The 15019-nt window shown below is 40.0% G+C and overlaps 1 protein-coding gene across 2 annotated transcripts in view; it reads right to left on the reverse strand.

Annotated features, from left to right (window-relative positions):
• Window positions 1-15019, reverse strand: part of LOC121393595 (acylphosphatase-2) — a 38913-nt gene that overhangs the window by 18032 nt on the left and 5862 nt on the right. For both annotated transcript variants that reach the window (XM_041562447.1, XM_041562448.1), the window contains exon 3: window positions 14496-14605. In XM_041562447.1, coding sequence (XP_041418381.1) covers window positions 14496-14605 — 110 coding nt within the window. The remainder of the gene's footprint in view (window positions 1-14495; window positions 14606-15019) is intronic.

The raw sequence follows: 15019 nt of genomic DNA on the forward strand, positions 1-15019 counted from the left end.
CTGGGGACCCCAATATATATTTGAAATACAGGGTCCATTGTTTGTTTCTGGACATCCTTCCTGAATGCTTTATTATAGGCTACAAGACTACGGTTGCCATCTACTGTATCTGGCTTCAAAAAACTAGACTGTCTGGGTCAAGACTGCCTGTCCAGTTTTCCAAATTATTGCTGCCAATGACAGGCTGAAGTGTTGAACTCATGGACATCAGCAGATTGTGGGTTTGCTCCTGTTTAATCCTCTGCCAGGTCTTTACTGCAGCCGCTTCTTTCACTTGCTGTTTGTTTGTGGCCTTTCTGTCCCACGTTTAGTCTTCAACAAGTGAAATGCAGCTTAATTGGCTTCACATCAGCTCAATATTCCACTTCTTTGCTTTAATAAACTCCTGGGTTGCTTTGGCTCTATGTTTTGGCTCATTATGAGACGCCTCCCAATCAATGTGAGTGCATTTAGCTGGATTTGAGCAGACGGTGTCTCTGAAGAGCTCACAATTCATTCTTGTGCTTCTGTGTCACATGATGGATAAACACTAGTGTCCCACTGACAGCCATGCACCCCAAGCCATCACACTGCCCCCAAATGTTTTATACACAACTGTGCTATGCTTTGGATCATCAGCTCTTCCCAAGCCTTCTCCACACTTTTTTACTCTTGCCATCATTCTGCTAGAGCTTCATCTTGGTTTCATCTGTCCAAACAATGGTTTTCCACAACTGTGCTGACTTATTTAGATTTTTTTTTAGCAAAGTCCAATGTAGCTTTTGTATTGTTGATGCTTATGAGTGGCTTGTACCTTGCAGTGCCCCCTCTGTATTTACTTTCATACAGTCTTCTCTTTATGGTAGACTTGGATATGGAGACTCTACCTCCTGGAGACTGTTCTTCACTTGTTTGGCTCTTGTGAAGGGCTTTCTCTTCCCCATGGAAATGATTCTGAGATCATCCACCACTGTTGTCTTCCGTGGACGTCCAGGTCTTTTTGTGTTGCTGAGTTCACCAGTGATTTCTTTCTTTCTCACCATGTACCAAACTGGAGATTTTGCCTCTTCTAATTTGTAGCAATTTCTCGGATGGGTTTTTTCTATTTTTGCAGCTTAAGGACGACTTGTTTCACCTGCATGGAGAGCTCATGTTGTCAGTTCCACATACACCCCCCCCTCAAATCAACTCCAGGGCTTTTATCTGCTTCATTGATAATGACATAACCAAGGAATTGCCCCACCTGCCCATGAAATAGTCTTTGACTCAATTGGCCAATTAGTTTTGAGCCCCTGAAATGAAGTGATTGTGTTCAAAAAAGACTTTAGTTCATCACATTTTATACAATCTTTTTGTTCAACCCACTGAATTAAAGCTGAAAGTCTGCAGTTCAACTGAATCTGGGAAAATTGAGTGAAGGCTGCGCTGTTGCACAAATAGTCGGGTCGGGGAAAGCAGCACCAAAAAATAGTGGATCCACACTTCCACTGTGAGTAATAGAAGTCAGCAAGAGAGGTGCGCTATTAACCTTATAAATCCTTAAATACAGGCACCTAAAATGAAAAGAAACTACACATAGAGTAGTACGTTCGGCTCTTTCTAGAAATAACTTTGATGTTAGAACTACTCACAATCGTGATCCTCAAACAAGAGCGTGTAGAGTGTTACCTGCTAAAAAAGAACACTCTACACGCTCTTGTTTGAGGATCACGATTGTGAGTAGTTCTAACATCAAAGTTATTTCTAGAAAGAGCCGAACGTACTACTCTATGTGTAGTTTCTTTTCATTTTAGGTGCCTGTATTTAAGGATTTATAAGGTTAATAGCGCACCTCTCTTGCTGACTTCAACTGAATCTGAGTTGTTTCATTTAAAATTCATTGTGGTCATGTACAGAACCAAAATTAGAAAAAAGTTGTCTCTGTCCAAAGATTTATGGACCTAACTGTACATATATGATATCCAAAAAACTGGAGACAGTCAAGTGAATATAAGAAATTCTATATTAAAACACTACTACTATACAAGAGATGTGGGAGTTGAGGACATTCATCCAGTTCAACTCTATTGGCCGGGGAAATAGCACAAACCAACCATTAATGGAACAATAACTTTCTCGCTGCCTTTCTTGTTTGTTCTGAGACCTGTGAAGTTATTCCTGTATAAGGTCATTGTAAACACATAATAAATCCTGTTGTGCCCAGAACAAGCACATATCAACTCGGCCAGTATCAACACTTGGCTTAAATCTTATCACCCTCCTCCCATATCTACTTACATTCATGCAACTGTTTGGGCTGCTGTAACTTTTACTTTGTAAAGCTGGTGGAAGCTCTTTGAGAAAGCGAATCTTAGATACATCCTCTAGGGTTCCTTCACTAATCTCCTAAAGTCTGGAGCAGAACACACTGCACTGATACATAACAATATCTACATCTACTAATACCAAGACTCGACACCCATTACTTTCTTGTATTAAACGGGTTGTTCACCTTTGAGTTAACTGTTAGTATGATGTAGAGAGGGATATTCTGAGACAATTTGCAATTGGGATTCATTTGTTATTATTTGTGGTTTTTGACTTATTTAGCTTTTTATAAAGCAGTTCTCCAGTTTGTTATTTCAGCCGTCTGGTTACTAGGATCCAAATTCCCCTAGCAACCACACACTGATTCAGTGTCGGACTGGGATGCCAGGGGCCAACCAGAAAACCTAAGACTGTGGGCCCACTTTCCAAACTATTATTCCTCCTCTCCTCTCTCAACCTCTTTATTCTCCTAGTCTTTTACCTCTACATACTATACTCTATTCTTCCATTATTAAGCCTCTTTTTTCCCATAAAGAAATAGGGAATGACCATGAAATAGGCCAAATGTTTAGCAGCATGAGGGGTCACTGAAAACTGGGCCCACCGGGAGTTTTCCTGGTATCCCTGTGGTCCAGTCCGACACTGCACTGATTTGAATAAGAGACTGGAATATAAATAGGAGAGGCCTGAATAGAAAGAGGAGGAATAAAAAGTAACAATAACAATACATTTGTAGCCTTACAGAGCATTTGTTTTTTAGATGGGGTCAGCGACCCCCGTTTGAAAGCTGGAAAATGTTAGAAGAAGACGGATAAATAATTCAAAAACGATGAAAATAAATAAAGGCCAATTGAAAAGTTGCAGTTCTATAACATACTGAACGTTAACTTAAACTTCCATCTTTTTCCCTTAACTACTAAAAGAACAATTGCGTTGTACAGATTTACACTGGATATTGGTTGGATGATAACATTTGGCATTGCAGTGAGTTACAGTAGTGGAATGTGGAATGAGACTTAGTGCAAACGCTGGTGCATCAATAGAAAATGATCTAATCGGTGTTTTCACATTCCTGATATGAGGCGACACTGTGTGCCCTTAGTCGGGGCTTTAACACACAATCACTTTTTTCGTGAGCTCATTCATTTTTCAACATTTCTGTTTTGACCCAGGAGCATTTTTATCTATTGGTTCTACCGGCGGGTGCTTTTCATTGATTATTATTGGATGTGGCTGAATGAATGACTTTTCTTCCATGCCAATCAGGCTTAAGCAAAGAGACTACATGAGATTTACAAGGGAGGTTCACCTTTCAGTTAACTTTGTAGTATGTTACAGATTGGCTAATTCTAAGCAACTCTTCAATTGGTCTTCATTTTTTTCTTTTTTATAGTTTTAGAATTATTTGCCTTTTTCTTCTGACTCTTTCTAGCTTTCAAATGGGGGTCACTGACCCCATTCTCTGTAATTGTATTGCTCATCTTTCTATTCAGGCATCTCATATTCATATTTCAGTGCATGGTTGCAGTGGATGACATTACTAGTGATGAGCGTCATTTTTCACCAAGTTTCGCCACGAAAATGATGGCCATAGAGCACTGGAATGGGTGATTTGCCCATCACTACTCCCTTGTAATCTCAAAACTACAAATAATATTCCCAGAGCAAATCAAATCCTACTTGTTCAGTGACATCTAGTGAGCACATTTGGAATAGTAAATGATAAAAACCTGAGTACAAATTCATAAGGCACATTTTAGCCATAAGACATTGTAACCCATCATGTATCTATAGCAAATATTTGCTTCCTTGGATGGATTGTGTTCTCAAGCTAATCTTGGTCACTAGTACCTTGGCCTTGAGGCAGATCCACCTATTTGGCTGTAAGAGCAGTTCTTTGTATTTCTGTGCTGTGGAGCGATACTCTATGCTCTCCCACCTGTAACCACATTTTAAGAAGTCTACGAAAACTCTGTCATTCCATTGTTCAGGGTTCTGACTCTTTGAATATCGAAGTCGAAGTTTTCTTCATCGAATTTGGGTATCCTGCAATTGAAGTAAAATCGAACAATTCGAAGGATTTCAGCGATCGATCGAATGATTTTACTTTGACTTCCAAAAACTTAGAAAAATGCTGTACAAGGTCCCCATAGTCTAACATAGCACTTTGGCTTCGACTTAAACCTTAATTTGGCGAAGTGTTGAAGTCGAAGTTTTTTTTAAAGAAACAGTACTTCGATTATCGAATGGTCGAATATTCAAACAATTTTACTTCGGATCAAAGTCGAAGTCATAGTATCCTAATTGATGGTCGAAGTATCCAAAAAATTACTTCGAATTGTAAATTTTTTAACTTTGAAAATCCCCTCGAATTCACTTCGACACTTGATAAATCTGCCCCTTAGGTTGATTGGATGAGGTTGAAAATAAAGTTTTGCAAAAAATAAAATAAATAATGTTGGTTCTATTACTGGTTCGATAGCTTGATTCCTGAAAGGCCTCACTAACACCCAATGGAACAGAAATTCCCTTAACTGCTTAAAGCAACTAAACACACTGGGAATATGTGACACAGGTATCGTATTAAATCAATGTCTTCCTGATATCACTCACCAAAGATTTGAAATGTTTGAAGATTCTCCAGTTCGATGTTTGTTACATGTGCCGCTAAAGCTGCCACAGACGCAAAGATCCCATCGTACGAATCATCGTACGATCAGACTTCCCCATCTCCAGACCTGCCACTAACCATCAGATGAAATAAAGTAGTAAAAGAACAGATCAGCCGATGTTCTGCCCCTGACAACAATTGTACGAAAGTTATGGCCGACAAAAGCTGGAAAAATCGTACGATCGGCAATACATATTACCCGCAGCCGACAGAAATCTTTTAACCTGTCCAATCGGCTGAACGTCCGATCTCCGCCGGATGAAAAGGTCGGGACTCTCCACACACGGTCCAAAAATCGTAAGTTCCTAATATCCAAACAAGTCTTCAGTGAGGAAGACGTGTCTGGCTGACATCAAACACTTCGCAAGGTGTAGATTTGCCAGGACAACGATAATTCACCAGTTGCGTCCAGGGCACAGAACGCTTGCAAAGTTACGCTAGCGTTACTGCGACAAGCAAAGCGAAGTTGCGATAGCGTTGCCTAATTTACATACGGCGGGAAGTTAAATTTCAATGGACGTATATGTTGCAGCAAATACATTACACTACACAAGTCCAGGGAACCTTAATAAAGACAATAGAGTTGTTATATTGCCCTACACATGAGCCCACTGTATAATTTGCAGAGCTACGTTCGTTTGCCAGAGCACAACTTCACCTTACATTAGGGCAGTGATCCCCAACCAGTAGCTCATGAGTAACAACATGTTGCTCTCCAACCCCTTGGATGTTGCTCTCAGGGTCTTCAAAGCAGGTGCTTTTTTTTGAATTCCAAGCTTGAAAGCAATTTTTAGTTGCATAAAAACTAAGTAAAGTGCCAAGCAGAGCCACTTGTAGGCTGCCCGTCCACATAGGGGCTACCAAATAGCCAATCACAGCCCTTATTTGGCACTCCAAGGGACTTTTTCATGCTTGTGTTGCTCCCCAACTCTTTTTACATTTGAATGTGGCTCACGGGTTAAAAAGGTTGGGGACCCCTGCATTAGGGTGTAAAGTACCGCTAGAGTCACACCAGTGCCTATTAGTAAATCCGCAAAGTTCCGAAATGACGTCATGCTGATGAATTATCGCCCAGTAGTCCTGTCCCCCAGTAGTTACCCCATGATTGACAGATTCTATGCATGACTGGGCACATGTGGGTAAGGCTGGGGGGGGCACAAGCTACTGGGCATCAGTTCCCTTACATTGCTCTTTGCACTGAACACCGAGTGTCGGGGGCACAAGTACTTAGGAAATGAGCACTAAGGGGCGACACTTGCTCTTGCACTTACTCCTCCCTGGGGCCCCATATTATGAACCAGTGTAGAGATTGGCAGGGTATTAGGTGGAGCAAATGGGATGGTTTACTGGGCTATATAGCAGCAAAAACTTAAAGACCTTTCCTTTGCTTTCAGGCCTATGGGGAAGTATTTATTCATTCAGTATTTTAACTGGGAGGAGGCGCCACTCATATCTTGGTCTTGGTGCCATAGTGGAACCGTATGTGTGCGATAAAGTCCACTACTAGTTTTCACCAAACACAGAAGAATCTGAGGATCTGATTTACATTGAAGGGTTGCTCCCCTTTCAGTTACCTATTAGTAGTAGAGAGTGACTCAAATTGCCCTAGCAACCATACATTGATTTGAATAAGAGACTGGAATATGAATAGGAGAGGCCTGAATAGAAAGATGAGGAATAAAAAGTAACAGTACATTTGTAGCCTTACAAAGCATTAGTTTTTAAGATGGGGTCAGTGACCCCCATTTGAATGGGGGAAACTATTGGAACTACAGAATGAGATGCAAATGTTATTTAGATGCTGCTGCTGCAAATGACATCATCATGACAATGAAGATTTTCAGTGATGAAATATAAATGTAACTGTAGGTTTTAAAGCAATTACACTGGCATTGTGGGAAAAACCACTGCATTGTGGGTAAAAAAAAATATACAACTTGCACTTGTGCTGGTAAATGAGCCCCATTGTACATTTATACACAAACCCCATTTGAAAGCTGGTAAGAGTCAGAAGAAGAAGGCAAATAATTCAAAAACTATAAAAAAGAAAAAATGAAGACCAATTGAAAAGTATTAGCCATTCTATAACATGCTAAAAGTTAAATTAAAGTTGAACCACCCCTTTAAGTGCAATTTTTGAATAAATTCATTAAATGACTCTGCAGTGTCCCAAATGCCAGAAATAAATGAAAAGGGTCGGGAACATTCAAGAAAGTACAAATGACTTAGTTAATGCGATGGGCATGAATAGAGCTGATCGGTTTTTCATCCAAGGAATTATCTCGGATGGAACAACTGACACCGCGGGACCTCTCCGGGCTCCAAGCTCAACAAGCCGAGATCTGGCTGCTTTTATGTCACTATCATCTCAACCTCTGGGACATGCTGGAAAGTCCTGAGTTTTTGTATCATGGGGAAAACCAAGCGACTGTAATTATATTCCAGGAGACACGATGTCTAATAATGAGGATCATTCACTTCCAACTGATTTCTGCAACAAAGGCCCAAGAAATAGAGAAACCTTTTCTATTGGGCAATTCATGCAACCAGTATAATATATTAGCAGCATTTATTATATTGTCTACACTTTTGCTTCTCAGTTAATCATAGTGGGATGATACACATATATTTATATATATATATATATATATATATATATATAATGTGTTCATGTTCAGATTATAATGAAACCAAACAAAAGTGTAAGGCGGTTGGAAAATGATGTCATGTGTACAATGCAATGTAAATGTGAAAATGCTTGTTGTGTCTGTTTGTGGGTTTTGCATATTGAAAATTGCAGTGTTTAAAAGTGTGTTTACAGGGTTTGGTCACAAGAGGGCAGTAGAATCCCATTAATGGTGTCATGATGCCATTTCTGCCCCGGCCACTAGAGGGAGCTAAAGGGAAGGGAAATAGTATAAATAGGGGTACAACCACGGGCGTAGCAGTCCATAGATGGGCGTAGTCCAGTGAAGAACGTCTGCTGGAGGAAAGAAGAGCCCAGCCCTAAAGTAAGTAGTAGGCTTAAGTTGCTTAATTGTACAAGGTAGTTAGGAAAAAGGTAGCAGGGGCAGTTAAGAGCCCTAACCAGGAGTAAGTGTAACTAGCTTTCCGGTGGATCATCTACCAGTGAGGGATGAAGTGACAGGGAACAGGATAGTGAAAGAGAGGACTTTGAGACTGTGGCCACCGCGGAAATCCTGTCTGGAATAGCAAGGGGGCGCCAACGAGGAGCGCCGGGTCGCTGAGGACAGGTGGGGATAGTGAGATCCCATCGAGGGCGGTGGAACAGGTACAACTCCTTGGTATTCCGAGGCAATACTGGAAATCCTTTATGTAAGAAAACTGGTTCTGGAAAGTGATGTGAAGATTTGACTGTCAGTGTGAAGTTACATCAACAAGTAATTCCCCCGGGCCACCTACCTACAAAGGCTCAGATGCAATTCTTTTTAATTAATCCATATTAATATCAGGAAGGTGTAAAAGGTTTTGCAGGCAGTTTAAGTTTCATGAAAATTCACATATCCAGCAAGGTCTTGCTGAGAGACCTACAGCACTTTTTGGGATTTAAAGGAGAAGCTATGGTGCATTTTGGGAGTTCTGTCCCTAAAAAATACCAGATGAATAGCCAGGCTGTTTGCAGAAGGAGCTGCTGTACATAATGAATATCGTATTTATACAAATGTTTTTCTATAAAAATGGATACAAAATTACATCTGGACTACACATTTGACCTTATTTATGATTTTAAAAGCCTGAATTAATCGGTTCAGTGAAAAACCCCAAAAAATCATACGAGAAATCGTATTGTACAGTTTTTGGGGGCTTTTTTTAGGCCTTGTGGTGGCCTGCTGGGGGGGTAGGGAGTGGGAGAGGGTGACATCACTCCAATTTGCAGTACAGCAGTAAAGAGTGACTGATGTTATCAGAGTACATGACTGAGGAGACCCAGGAAACTAACAACATGTCTAGCCCCATGTCATATTTCAAAATTAAATATAAGAGAAACTGCTTGTTTTTCTGAGAAATGGATTTCAGTGCAGAATTCCGCTGGAGCAGGACTATTAACTGATGTGTTTTGTAAAAAACATGTTTTCTCATGACAGAATTCCTTCAATGGAAGATAAAACTATATTCAGTGTTGGATCTATATAAGGCCAACTTGGGGTCTTAGAGGACCCAACCCAGGGGGTCGTAGAGGCGCAGGGTGAGGGGAGAGGTTGCCTTGGAGAAGGAGTGAGACCCAGCCCAGGACAGAAGGAAGAGAAAATCCCCCGTGTATCGACTGAACTAATTTGTAAGAAAAAGATGATCCAGAGGATGAGGCAGAATAGTCTCTTAGGGATTAAATACCTGTCAGTGGATTTGGTGGAGAATGAGGCAGTCGTATAAATCCTCTGATCCCTCACACACAGGAATCTAACTGCACCCAGCTAAATAAAAGTCACATTATTGTGTAGCAAACGTTAACCCCTACCTGATCTATATATGATATATATATATATATATAAATGATATACTGGACCCATCCAGTTCAGCAGATGCCAAGGTCTCATTCTAACAGTTACAACAAAAGTCACAAGCTGCACATCACTGATACTAAAACGTACTCAAAATATCTAATTATTATAATATTATTATTATATGACACAACATTACATGCCCTTAGTATTCTTAACTACATAACCCCCCCAGTGAGGCTATAGATTGAGATTAGCTGTGCCCCCCCTTCCCAAAAACCAAACCTCTCTGGTTTTATTGTAGTTATTGAATTTATTGCATTTATTGCATTTATTGCATTTATTACATTGACTTTCAGTAAATTCTTCCTTATAATATTTGCTCCATTGGAACAGAACCCTCAGCATCACCACTTTGAGGTCTGAGTCAGCAGACTATTTTCTCACTATCATTGATTTTAGAATGAAATTTAGCCCATGCTATAAATAGGGCCCTAAGTGCATTATTGTGCCATTCTCTCTGCAAACCTACAGTCTTACTAAACCCCCATCTATCACTGTCCAGAGTTGACCTACATAAAGGGCCACTACACCCGGCACAGTTTACAGAGAATTGAGCTTTGTAGAATTGTAGAATGGAATAGTATGGCTTATAATCTCTTCTTTATCGCTTCAATAGGTGCTGCTGTTATGCTGGACATGCCCCCCAATAATCCAATTGGAAATTTCATACACACATCTGAACTTCCAAAAACAATTATAAATCGATATGATACACAAGAGCCGTACAGGTCCTGTAAATGGTTGTGTTTTATTTATAGAAAGTTGTTAGAATAAATCGCTAGAAATAAAAAGCTCAAGGTCCAGCATTGTGGATAACAGATCCCTTATACACAACCCTGGCAACTGGCCATAGATTTCATTGTTCAGCTATTTAAAAAAAATAACAATAATCCATAACTGTAACTTTCACAGGAATCACATGAAATCTCAGTGAAGTTTTCTGTAAAGAAACCAAAGTAAATAACAGGATTTTATATAAACGAGATCTCAGTCCCTGAATAATCCCTGGAAAGTGACAGGCCTGCAGCTGTGATTTCTTTTTATACTTCACTCGTTTCTCACTTTCCAACCAGCACAAAAACGTGGCTCCTAATTTTCATTCTTTCACATTTTCCACCTCTCGGTCCCGTGAATAAAAACAAAAAATAATCACACCTCAAATTCTCAGGCCCCTTTGTGACTATAATGTCCTGCAAGACTAACTGATATTGTTATGTGAGTAAAGGTCTGAGCAGAAAATATCAATCCCGGGGTGCCCCCCTCGCAGAATGACGTAACTTTAATTGCGCCTTATCAAGTTTCCAGTCGACTGGCGAGAATTCGACATAAATCTGCTGCAATGTGGGGAAGCAGCTGCTAATCACTAATTCCTTCCTCTCATTTGGCTTCTCTCATTAATGCCCTTGTGCGGTCACTACAATCACTATTACAATTTAGCTCCATTTCACATGGGTTTTTATGGCAACAGAAAAAATTTCAATCCATAATTTGGGCCAAAATCTGCTGACAGATGGAGGCTCACCCCTAACTAGGGATCCAACGAACCCCTGAATCCTTTGTGAAAGATTTGGCCAAATACCAAACCAAATTCTTATTTGCGTATACAAATCAGGATTGGGAACGGGATTTTTTTATTCTTGTTTCAAACCTCCCAACATTTTGGAAATAAAAAGAGGGACAAAAAAAAGTTTTTTGACCACACCCATTTTTTGTGTCCACACCCCCTAATTACCATGTTTTGAAAGTTTGAACATATTTCTGTGTTTTTTTCAATTACAGTTTTGCTAATGAAGGTGATTTGCCCTTTAAACTGTGAGTCGAATTTCTCCCAAGAGACTTGTTTATCTAAATTGTTACAGTTACTTATTTGCTTATCTCAAAATTGTAACAAAAGTATCTTAGTTGCACCTGGTGGCTGTTCTGGGCCCTCTGCCAAAAGCCAATCAAGTTAGAAACATTGTATCTTTTTCTGGCTGTTCGGTGCAGAGAAAGTCGGGACATTTCAGTACAAACGCGGGACTGAGGGTTGAGCTGTCAAAAGTAGGACTGTCCCTCTGAAAACGGGACAGTTGGGAGGTATGTTGTTTTGTTATGAAAAGTTACTTGACTTTAAGGATTTGGATTAGGTTTGGCCATGCATGAGGATTTGACCGAATCCTGCGGGAAAAATGCCGAATCCTGGCTAAATACTGAACTGAATCCTGGATTTGGTGCAGCCCTAGTCCCTACTGAACAGAGTCAGAAGTGGAAAATGCCACAGAATATAAGATGTATAAATAGGGTTGCCACCTGTCCGATTTTGACCCAAACAGACCAGTTTTTTGATGGATTTCCTAGGATTGATGTGTCGATCGACCAATTGCCGATCGCCACATCATAGCCCCACCCCTGACACCATGACATGCCCCCATCACGTCACAGGGCCCCGCCCCACACATTATGGCCCCGCCCCACACGTCATGGCCCTGCCCCCAGCCCGGAGTTCGCAGTAAAGAAGGTGGCAACCCTATGTATAAAGGTAGGTTGCAGCAGGTGATCCTTGTATGCAGACGAATGCTTGAAAGCTCTTGGGTACAACCATCATGTTCAGCAACTTTCTCATGTCTGGATAATAGTGTTTGCAAATGTTAATAGGAGAGAAAGAAAAATAATATTGGTATAGCAGGACGGATGCAAAGGCTGACATCACTGGAGCGTGCTGGTGTCATTGCCAGGTGATGATGTCATGGTGGTGGGACTATGACATGGCGATAGTCGATTGCCTCGTCAATTGAGAGGAGTCCTGCCTGGTTTTCCTAATCTAGAGTAAGAGGGGGGTTCTCAAAAAAGAAGAGTAAGCATAGAGTAATGCATAGACAATTTATTGAAAAAAATATTTCTATCTATTCTGTGTTGAAATCATTCTATAGGGGTTATAAATGTAGGTAACTTACTGGTCACATGTCCTGAGCAAACATTTATTTATTTATTACATTGGAAGTTTTGTGAATATTAAAGGAGAACTAAAGCCTAATTAAAGAAGTAGGTAGAAATGTTGTACATGATGTTTTGTGCTTCTGTACCAGCCCAAGGCAACCACAGCCCAGTAAAGATCTGTGTCTCCAAAGATGCCCCAGTAGCTCCCCATCTTCTTTTCTGCTGATTCACTGATTCACATGCTCTGTGCTGCTGTCACTTACTGAGCTTAGGGAGCCACTCACAATATACAGTACACATAGAATAGAAATGTCACAATATAAGGCTGATTAGTAATTAATACACATAATTACTACATGGCAGCACAGAAACCAGTGCAATTAGCATCAGAATTGAATAATCAGCAAACCTGTAGCATCAGCTTATATTACAGCCAGGGAAGCTCATTTTCTGCTGCTGGATAATTAGTGCCGAGCCCTAAGCTTAGCTTCTCAACAGCCAATCAGAGCCCACTGAGCATGTGAGTGTCACAGACACTTTCCAAGATGGTGACCCCCTGTGACAAGTTTGAAGTCCTGGATCATTGCTGCTATTGACAAGCTCAAACTTTAGCCTCGTGCAATAAGTTCACTATAGAAAATAGGACATTTGTAGCCACATTCATTTTTAGGGTTTACTTCTCCTTTAAGTCACACGTTCAAGGGGCAATGATTTGTGCAGAAGTGAATTGTATTCCTCATTTTAATGGCTAAAGAAAGTAAAGCAAATGCTTAAAGGTTTAATCCCATTACCTTCCAGACAGAAACTGGTTTGTAATGGCAGAGATGTAGAAGCGATCTGTACTAAATATGGGTCAGGGTGAGTGTTTGTGAATTCCAATGGAATTACTATAATAGATAGAACAGAAGGAAAACAGATTTCCATTGAACAAAGCAGATGTACAAATTGGATGTAGTCTTTGTTCTCTTCAGTATCCCATGAGCTGGACTCTGAGCCAGTGAATCCTATTCAAACAAGAGGGGCATCAAGTACCAAGTTAATTCTTACAACTGTACTTTGAACTTTTTTTGTTAAAATTCCTAGCCTACCTTCAACTCAGTAGGTGAAATTTGGAGGAGGTTTTCCAGAGGTGGGACCTGCTGAGTGAAAAGAAGTTGGCCCACTGGATTTGCTATATTGGTGATTTTTTTTAATGTATTAAATTCCAAACCATATAATGTACACCTATACTTGGGATTTTCAGAAAAATATATTTTTAAATTAAAAATATTATGAAAACAGATGGTAAACGTCCATATCATGTATTTGACAGCAGTAACATCAAACAGAGTTGGTCAGCAGAAAAAAACTCAGTAGGGTGCGGCCTTTGTACAGTTCTTAAAATAAAACAACAGGGATTTTTTTCTTTATTTTTCTTTTGTTATGTGTCATACAAAGGTGGTTGTCTACATTTTAAATAATGCTTTAAATATGTTGGTAAATAAGACACTTAGGGAGCTGGGGGGTTGCATCCTAGAACATCGGGAGATATATCAAGAAAAAATATAAACAAAACTGAGTAGCTAGACATTTTAATCAATGCACTAATGGCCAAGGAGAAAAATTAAAGTGCTGGGGCAACAGAAAGTCACTCTACCAAAAAGGGTAAGGGGGGACTTTGATAAATGTTACTACAGAATGAAGTCCATTGGATACATAAACTTAATACACTGCCTTCTTTTGGTCTTAACAAGGTAATCCTTTTTCAAGCTCTTGATATAATGATGTCAATTAATAGTAGTATACTGGTTAAAACCCACCTCAAGAGAAGTTCAACAGTGTGGTGCTCCAAAAAAGCTCCAGACTCATTGATGGCTTTTTTGCAACCGCATCATACAATCACCAGGTAAGTTCTTGATGGATTATACCTCATGTTATGTAAATACATGACATATGTCCCAAGTGGATCCTGCCAAACATTCCCCATCATCATCATCCCTCTCTCAAATTAAGGTTTCTTCAATGAGCGACAGTAAAAACAATGGACAAATGACCTTGCTACAACTTTATAAACCTAAAAGCCCCATCCCTCTGCAGAGCATTTACTGTTTCCTACTCACATTGAATTCACTTTCTCCTCCGGTCCTTGGACTTGTCCAACCACGGTGCCTTGTCTTGAATTCTTAACCCAGCCGACCACGCCAAGTTTTCTAGCTTCACCCTCCGTATACTAATGTTGGGGAGAAGAAAGAATCAGCCATTTGGAAAGAGGAGCAATAACTGTGCTGTGGAAAAGTTGCTGACAGTATGATATGGTATCATATTGGTTAATTATGTAATCCCCTAGCATTAAATGAAGCTTGAATTGAAAGGCATGCCCATAAAAATAAAGTTAATTTACATATTCATGCTTTAACAGACTTTTGGGATTTGAGCCCACCTTTTATAGTCAAAAAATTATTAAAGACTCCCTTACCTGATGAAGAAGTTACATATATTTATGAAAACATTGTTTCTGCAACCCAGATTTTTCCTGGCCTTCAGACTGGGCTTCAGTGAACATCTAGCACTGGTTTGGAATTCCTAGACTTTAGATATCTGTAATTTATGATACTTTAAGCCCTGATTACATCTATATACTGTA

Source organism: Xenopus laevis, chromosome 5L (assembly GCF_017654675.1).
Source record: "Xenopus laevis strain J_2021 chromosome 5L, Xenopus_laevis_v10.1, whole genome shotgun sequence".
In the NCBI taxonomy this organism is placed as follows: domain Eukaryota; kingdom Metazoa; phylum Chordata; class Amphibia; order Anura; family Pipidae; genus Xenopus; species Xenopus laevis.